This window comes from Apis dorsata, unplaced genomic scaffold (assembly GCF_000469605.1).
Source record: "Apis dorsata unplaced genomic scaffold, Apis dorsata 1.3 scaffold_796, whole genome shotgun sequence".
NCBI classification, from domain to species: Eukaryota; Metazoa; Arthropoda; class Insecta; order Hymenoptera; family Apidae; genus Apis; species Apis dorsata.
The window spans coordinates 27,574-37,345 of NW_006263937.1; the positions used below are offsets into that span (position 1 = coordinate 27,574).

The 9,772-nt window shown below is 32.0% G+C and overlaps 1 protein-coding gene across 1 annotated transcript in view; it reads right to left on the reverse strand.

The window, feature by feature from the left end:
- Nucleotides 1-9,326: 9,326 nt before the first annotated feature.
- Nucleotides 9,327-9,772, reverse strand: part of LOC116186504 (vitamin K-dependent protein S-like) — a 4,782-nt gene continuing 4,336 nt past the window's right edge. The window contains exon 5 of the mRNA XM_031513907.1: nucleotides 9,327-9,772. Coding sequence (XP_031369767.1) covers nucleotides 9,327-9,772 — 446 coding nt within the window.

The following is a 9,772-nucleotide window of genomic DNA, read 5'->3' on the forward strand; positions in this document are numbered from 1 at the left end:
CAATAATAATAACAATAACAATAATAATAACAATAATAATAACAATAATAACAATAATAATAATAACAATAATAATAACAACAATAATAACAACAATAACAACAATAACAACAACAACAACAACAACAACAATAATAATAAAATATTATAATATAATAAATATTATAATATAAAATATTATAATAATATAAATGGAATTAATAAAATTCTCGATAAGCGAAAATAACTCTGCATCACGATGTAACTTGCATCGATTTAACATTTTAACGTGATATCCGTGCTTCGAAAGTCGAAGAGATCGAAGAACCAGGACACGAGAAATCGCGTTATCAAGTCGATGAATTTGAGAAGAAAGCAGTGACAGAAAAGAAAATTGATTAGTAATTACTTATGGCTCGATGATGATCCAAATATCAAGAAATTATTTCTTCTGAAATTCTTATATTTTACGTTTACTTTATTTATATTTTTCAAATCTAACATTCGTCATTTATTTTTTCTTTATTCCGATTTTTTAATCGGAATTTTAAATTTCTGCAAAATTTTATTTCAATCAATTGATTTATTTGATTTCCTATTGAAAAATAATAATGATTCTATTATATGATTCTTGGCTGTTGAAGTTAGTTTATTAGATAGCAATGTTTCATCGAATTTGCATTCCGTCGTTTATTGGTAAGTTGAAGATGTTTGTGCTAAGATAGCCACCTCGTAACACGATACGTCATTGTCCTTGTTGTATCGCGCTCGGACCCAACGGCAAACGAGGAAGGGAGAGCAGTCTCCTTGATCCAATGCACAGACGTTGCTTCGCAAACGTTGGCTACATCTCCATGCAAATGAGACTGGTGGTGGCGTATTCGCGGCAAAATTGCCACTAGCAACATCCAGAGTTTGCATTTGCCAAATAGCTGGCTCCATTGTCAAGAAAGAACGTAGTTGAACGTGACACGTGTTTATTCGCTCGTTGTGCACGTTGTAACGTGTGCGAATTCGCGAAGATGACGGTTATCCTCTTAGATCGAATCTGTTGCACTTTCACTTCGCTAGAGATTCAAGAAGTAAGTAGTAACATGTGAATGTTTAAATATTGGATGCACGGGGAATAATGGAAAACAAATTGGAATTATATCGATAAGTAAATTTAAACAATGCGTTGAAAAGAAATTATTAGTTAAGTGTATATAGTGGATTTATTTGGAAAGGCATCTTGAAAAGTATGAATAAAGAAGCGAAATGGGATGGCAATATTTACTTGACCTTGAAAAGTCACGCTCAGTAGCGTTTATATTTTTCGAGATATTTATACATAAATATATACACGTAAACACTTGGTGACAAAAGTTAAAGAAACAACTAACTATTTTTTAGATAAATATGAAAAAATATAAGAGAAAGTAACTTAATTTGTCTCTTAACTTTTGTAAGCTCTATTAAAGATCTATTAAAAAGATCTATTTAAAGGTTGAATAAACTACAAAATCCTTTGATTTTTCACAGCAATTAAAACAGAATTTTTATATTCTATATATACATGCTATAATAAACACAATTTGTTTCAAGAAATTCCATTACATTCACTATGAAATAAATTTAACTTTCAACTATACGCTGTACGTCCCAGTTACTTTCATTATTCGTGGGAATTTGATTTATTAGGATCCGAGCGGAGATGATTTGAATAACAGGTTGGTTTGGATAATAGGATTTTACAGACTCTCCCTTGCGCAAACAATTCCTCACCGCCGAACGATAGAGCCTCGATAGCCGATAGAAATCGAGATCGAGCGTATTTGCTTGTTTCGCCCGAAACCGGAGGCGCGAGTCCTTCCGTGTAAACACGGAGAAAGATGGAAGGATAGAGCTAGAGAGAGGGAGAATTGGATGGAATTTTATCGTAAATCGTCCCAACGGGTCGAACACTTTCACGTTCCGACTCGAATTGGCCTCGATTTGGATTCTCCGGTTTGGTATATCATCATTCGGCCAAAGCGGATGGCAAACTTGACATCAACGATCACTTTTCCAATGAATACTAATATAGCCCGACGTAGAATTGGCTCACGATGCACAATCACGGGGAACAATGGCCGGGGAGAAATGAGAACAATCGTTAATTTGCATTTGCACAACGAGATGGAAGAAAGTAAGTCTGTTTAATATAATATAATATATATTAAATGTGAATTGTCAGGCTGAATAATTACGAACGGAATCGAGATGTATCTTTCCTTTTTTGATCTATGGATTAAGTTAACTGCTGGAAAGAAGTCTCGCGGGACGGCACAGGGGCAAGAGGGGTCCTTTACTAGGATCGTTTATCCCCACTCTCACTTCGCTTTGTTGACGATCCTGACACAACACGCTACTTACATAGCATACTTACATAGCAAGAGCTATAATTTGAACGTTCAAAATCGTAAAAATTATTTTCATTTACGAAGTTATGTTAGCAAATATTTTATATATACAATTATTATCTTAATTATTCGAATACAAAATTACATTTATAAATTAGCTTATGTATATTGGTGAGAAATAAAAAAATTTTTATATCATATTAGATACGTTAGAATTCTCTGGATTCTGTCTATTCTAATGCAATGATTTTTAGCTCATTTTGGATCATTTTAAAATTATAATTAAAATTCTTATGGTTCTTAAGTCATATTTACGTAGTCAGAGTTTATCACTAGATCTTAAATCATAGAATTTTTAAATCACGGTTAAATTAATTAGAACTATTATCTTTCTTCGTTTCTTATTTCTTTTGTATTATTAGTTTTTCATTTTCACTAGAACTTCTAAATCCTTTAATTAAGTCGATTAGAATATCGAAATTTAGATACAGATCATCGTTTTAAATTAGTATATGTAATAGATTCAATTTAATCAATCAGATTCTTTCCACCAATAAATAGTATATCCCTCGGTCTCGTTATTATTTTATATATTTCTTCATATCTTCATAAAACAAATTCCAAATCTTTCAAAAATTGAACCATTTATTACACTAAAAAAGAAAAAATATATATTTAATTAATATTCAAAGCAGTAAATTTCTTAAAAATTTTTCTTTTTTTTTTTTTAATTTCTTTAAAACTGACGAAAGTGAAGCTAATCTCCCCTCCTCTCTCTCTCTCTCTCTCTCTCTCTTTATTTGCAAGCTTCTCAATTCCAGAGCAGAAACACGTGCGCCGGCAGCTGGTCAAATTTTTCCCCCTCTTTTCTGACCGGACTGGATGCGCAATTCCCCTGTAACGCAATCCGACCAACCACCACTGCCCCCTCCCCTCCCGCCTTTCCATGAATATGCACACTTTTTTCGGGGACGTATGTTTCGCCACGCAACAGCTCATCCACTCCACACTCGGATACACGGTTATATTCCGTTTGCGAATACAAAATCGAGGTAATTCGAAAGGAACCACCAGAAAGCAACACGAAGCGAATCCTGCACGGATTTGACGGACACGTTCGTTATCAAGGAATGTCGATATCCGTATCGATGTATTTTCCGCCAACGTTACGTTGCATTCTCGTCTCCTGTCACTCGTTCTCGTGACGCGTGTATTTTTCTATTTCCACGAATTTTTGTTTCTGGAATGAGGAATAACTCTACTCGATTAATTAATCATTGCTTCGCAAACACGGATCAGATATTTTATAATAACGTTATAGAATGAAAGATCGATTAGAGTCGGAACTTAATTTAAGAGAGCAACGATTGAAGCATTCGATGGTCGGATAATCGAAAAAGTAAATTTAACACGAGAGAATTAAAGAATTGAAGGAATTATAATGTGGAAGGGGAAAATAAAGAGGATTTTTTTTTTATTCAATACTTGTTTCAAAGTTTGAATAAGTTTCGAATAATTGACGATTTATACAATGAATCAAATACTTTTCCAGAATGGAAAATGTTTGAATAATCGAGGATAATCGATGTTCCATTATAGTTTACACAACGAATATTTCGACACGAGTAGAATTAAGGAAACGAATTCATTTGGGAGTAAAATTCTTAAGAATAATTCTTCAGAGTGTTGTCAATGGTAATTTTCAGTATGGAATCTTGTACAATAATTCTCGAGAGCTTCGTTTCTCCAATAGAGGTCGTGCATCTTAACCTAATCTAACCTAACCTAATCTATCGTTCCGTTCGTGACGTCATACGAACGATATTGTATCATGGAACATCTTGTCCGTGGCGTCATATGTACACAAATCGAATATAAATTAGAATATGAATTCTAAAGTTGGTTTAACTTTTGAACAAAATAGGAAAAAATAAGGGAAAGAAAATAGAATCGCTACAGAATTCCAGAATTATGAATAGAAAATTTAGAATCTATCGTAATTGCGGCTTTCAAAATTTGCAATTCCGATTATGGATATCGATATCGATTGCTTAAATAGAATTCAGAACGGAACGAAATTACGAAAATTCGAATCTGCTTTATCCTCTTCAAAATTTTTACAACTCGACAAAACTCGTCCTCGTTTCGAGTTAAATAAAATGCACAACTCGAAGATCAACAATCATTATACAATCATTGCACGTATATACGATACGTCTTAATCACGATTTAATCATCAATAGATTAATAATCCATTCCAATAACAAATTATCTTGCAATAGGATAAACATCTTGCGATTTTTGTAAAAAACGACACGTACGATTTGGTGACGTTGCTTTTTCACTTCTTTTCCATTTCTTTTTATCTTTTTTTTTTTTAATCGGCAAGAACACTTCCATAAATCCTTCTCGATCGCTTGTTTCAATGTAAGAATGATCTAAAAGGGGGATAATTATTTAATCATTCTAAAGATGATTCATCAAATTTAATAAAATTTTTCTAAAATAAAAATTAATCTATTTAACTAAGTTATTGATGAAATTGAATTTTAACAATAATATGAATCTGGATAATCAGAATAACATACATTGATATTAATCCTAAAAAATGTTCAGATAAATTTAAAACATTTAATAAGGAACCAGTAATCAATAGGTATCCATGAATAAATCTAGAAATAATAGCAAAAACTGCTTTGCTATTAAGAGAATATAATGAAAATAACCAACAACGCAATATGTATCATGAAGAATAATATTAGTAGATGAATTTGATAGTACAATTCCTGTTTTTAAATCTAGAAATAGTGAATAATAAAATAAATCCTAATGATCGGACAAAAATATTAAAACAAAAATATTTCAATTTAATTTTGATCCATGAATAAGTTGCTAATCATTTAAAAACTTTAATTTCTATTTGTAAATAGAATAATTATTGCTGAAGCAAAATATATGTTCGTGTATCAACATCTAAACTTACAATATGTAATCAGAAGTTAAACGGATGGAAACCGGGAAAACAGTTAAAATTCGTGAAGAATTAATTCTATTCGATTAGGTCGTGAACTCGTATCATGGACTTTGTATTCGTGTAGCACGAATATGTAGCAAAGCATACAGCGCCAGCAGCAGGTTGCACGCGAAATTAGAATTTTAAATCGGGCAGACTGTTTAGCAAGAAAACATTTATGAAATTATTAGGCCGAAACGTCGCGTAACAATTATGGATTAGCGTGTAGCAACAAATAACTGGAAAACGCGTTCCAATATGGTCAATTCGACGTTTCTCGATAGATATTTTCCGATTATACTTCTATACAGATCGAGAATGTGTTATCGATTCGAGAAAGAAGCTCGATACACGTCCAACGAACACGTATCGATCGAATTATTTTCGCTTTGTAACACAAAAGAAAAGAACATTTCAAGTTCTCATTGATTGTTTCGAGCTTAAAATTTGTCGATTATCTTATTCTACTTTTTATTTTGATTATAAAAATATTATTCCCGGGGAATCCGGAAATTCGTGTATCTGATCGACTTGTTGACTGTTGTTCAACTCTCGTCTGAACAGCTTGAATTTCTGTCTAAGGAAATTTCGTGAAATGAGAGGTAACTATCATGCATGGACCTTGGGTCTTGCTAATAGTATATACTCTTGGCAAGGAAACACTGGCAGAATTACTCAAAGCACACCACGATGAGAATATATCCAACAGTATTTTACCATAGTTGCGTTAAATCAGTTGATCGTTTCCTAACTTTTTCCTAAAAAAGAAAAAAAAAACTTTTATAACAAAAAATCAAAGTTTTAATAAGGGGAAAATAAGGGGAAAAAATGACGTGATTAAATACGATTATATTTTTAAAAAAGAAGCTTGTCGAACAACGTGAAACATTTCAATTTATAAGTAGCTTAGCAAGTGTTTAATGAAATCTTTCGAAAAAAAAAAAAATTAGATTCGCGAAAGGAAAAATTATCGGTAATTAGAAGGAATTTTTTTTAAAGAATTTTTTCAAGCATAACTCAACTTTGAAAAACTACAACTGGAAAAACTACTAAAAAAGTAAAAAAAAAAAAAAAAACGATACATCGAGTCAAAAAAGTTAAAGAAAATAAAAAGGCTTGGAAATGATTGAATCGGGCGCGATTTACACATGGAAACGAGGATTCTTTTAAAGCAGCTCTCGGTGAAAGCGCTCAAAGGGCGAAAAAATGGCTAATAGCGTATAGAAAAGTAACGACGTTTTTATGCCTGCCTACGCATCACCAGTCTAATTCCTTAAAGTGATTCCTCTCGCTACGTTAAATCACTTTATCACACGTTCCTTTTCCCATAGAGCGTGAAATTCATTTTGAAACATGCTTGAAACGCGATACAAGAGTTTAAAAATCGATTTTTGCTGCCTTACGACTTGTTTTCGCGATGCTAAGTCTTAAAGATTTTCTTTCGATGTCGATGCTACTGTTCACTGCTCGAAACTGGAAAGAAGATGGCGGGAAGGCACAGGGGCAAGAGGGGTCCTTCGCTAGGACCGCCTATCCCCACTCACTCTTCCCTTTGTGACGATCCTGACACCACACGCTACATAATAGTAGAAGAGCTATAATTTGAACATTCAAAATCATAAAAATTATTTTCATTTATGAAGTTAGGAAATATTTTATATATATAATTATTAACTATTATATCTTAACTACTCGAATACAAAATTACATTTATAAATTAGCTTATGCATATTGATGAGAAATAAAAAAATTTTTATATTATATTAGATACATTAGAATTTTCTGGATTCTATGTATATTTTAATGCATTGATTTTTAACTCATTCTAGAATTATTTTAACATTATAATTAAAATTCTAAATTATGATTCTTAAGTCACACTTAGAAGGTTAGTCAAAGTTCATCATTTCAGATCTTAATCATAGAATTTTTAAATCACGGTTAAATTAATTAGAATTATTATCTTTCTTCGTTTCTCATTTCTTTTTTTGTATTATTCAATAGAAAATTCTACATATATCTCTATATGAACCCAATTATATAATTACATATAATAATAGATTAATAGAATTATTCTCTTTTATTTTTTAATTTTTAATAGAATTTCTAAATCATCTGGACCTAGTTAAGTCGATTAAAGCATTGAGATTTAGATACAGATCATTTTGAATTAGGATAATTGTGACAAATACCATGAAACAAAAAAGCTTTCAATTTAACCAATTACATTTAGATTCATATTCCTTCTGCGAGACTTCTTTTCAATAATAAACAGTACGTATATGTTTAATCGATATCGATCAATTTTGATCATAGATCGATCTATTTATCGATCATTTTAATCTTAGTTTCTTGTTGTAAGAATTGTTCGTTAAGTTTTTGTCCTCAATCAGTTTCGATCGTATATGCAAATTGTTTCAATTAAAATTTCAATTAAAACTTTTAATTGTGAAGAATCGTTCATTAAATTTTTTTTCGCCGATACCAATCGATTTTAATTACACATTTTGATCTCTTGCTACGCAATGTTTTATTTCACGCAATTATAAAGAATTGTTCATTCAAATTTGTATCTTTGTAGATTTAATCGATTTTGATTTGTACGATAGATACAATGTTAGGCTGCCTCTAGATGTGATATATCTGATCGATTAATTATATATATATATATATATGAAAATATATGAAAATATTAAATAGATAATAACTTTAATAAAATTGGTGAATTACAACAAGACTCGTTTCTATTACAACAAAGAATATTAAATCAATATATCCATTCGGTGTCAAATTTTGTGAATAGCAATATTCAAGTTTGAAGTATTCTAATTGAAAAAAATAATTGGACTTTCCAAACATTTCGTAGGATTGGTACATTTAACAATATGCAAGCAGGATCGCTTTAAACTGACTGCGCGAGGAAAATTGGATTGCCGTCAAGGGTCGTTTTTCTCGAGAAAAATAAGGGGAGCGTAGAGGTGAAACTACCCTTTAAATGCTAAGTTTATGTACCTCGTATTCGCTTTAAACACCCTCAAACCGTGATAAATTTCCCGATAAAGTTACATTTGTCACCGTGAGTTACAAAGGGATCGAATTTATCCGGTTTCGTTACGAGAATCGTGTAAGAAAAAAAAAAAAAAAAAAAAAAAAAAAAAAAAAAAAAAAAAAAGAAAGAAAAAAATAAACATTGTGTTTGCTACGAGCAAGATCTTTGCATTACGAGGTTTCCCGCTCACCATTTCCATCCACGATTACTATGCTAAATATCGCGCGAGCAACGGGAGAATATTGTTTTTCTCCCCCCTCGGTGCAAATAATCGTCTAGAGGAGCCGCGATAGAGCAAGAAACGTATGAAATGGCGCCACTATTGCACGCCAAGATTAAAATTTGAATTGCTGCAGGTGCAAGTAGTATCTCGTTTCGAAACGAATAATTGTTTTGATATCATTTTTATATTATTATATAATTATATAAAAAAAATTATATTATTATATATATTATTATATAACATAAATATAATAATATAATATTTTATCATATTTATATTATTATATAAACGATTCTATTTAATAAAAAAAAAATGTTTTACGTAAGTTGAATTACAACGAGTGAACTATTATATCTTATTATATCTATATCATTATTTAATTACAATATTAATTGCGTTTCTAAATATCTATAAATCTAAGAAAAAGTAACATTTATCATCGCTGTATCCTTGATCTCGACACAATTATATTACATAATTATAACGTCTACACTGTAATTTCTAAATCTAAAAAAAAAAAAACAAAGAGAAAAAGTTTCTTTAAATCTAGGAAATAATTAATTCCAATTTCTAACGCAAGAAATTATATTCATAACCTTGGATCGTCGCATTGGATCAACGCAATTATAATCTATTTTAAATCCAATCTTTGATCCATTATCGTCGTTAATTATCTTATCTCTAAGTGTCTTGTTCCATTCTACTATATGTCTGTAAAAAGGGCGAAAGAGGTATTATCGCATCCCCGACTATTTCTCGGAACGAAAAGAGGCGTGGGACGATCATCACGGTGAAAAGGATCGAACGATCGATCACGGGACGATTGGCAGCAGCTCTGGCGAGAGTTTTCACGATCATCTCGATAATGTTCTTCTCCTCGGTGACGTTCTCCTCCTCTTTCCACCCCGCCAACACGAGGGCAACCTCGGGGCTCTCCACGCACTCCCTCTTCTCCTCATCGTAAGTGTAACCAAATTTGCAAACGCACTCGTAACCGCCAGGCATGTTCCAACACGTCTCCCCTTCATCTACGGAACAACGGTGTTCGCCGCGGACGCACTCGTTTATGTCCACGCAAAGGCCGTATCTCGCGGACCACTCGTAACCGGGCTCGCCGCATTGGCAGC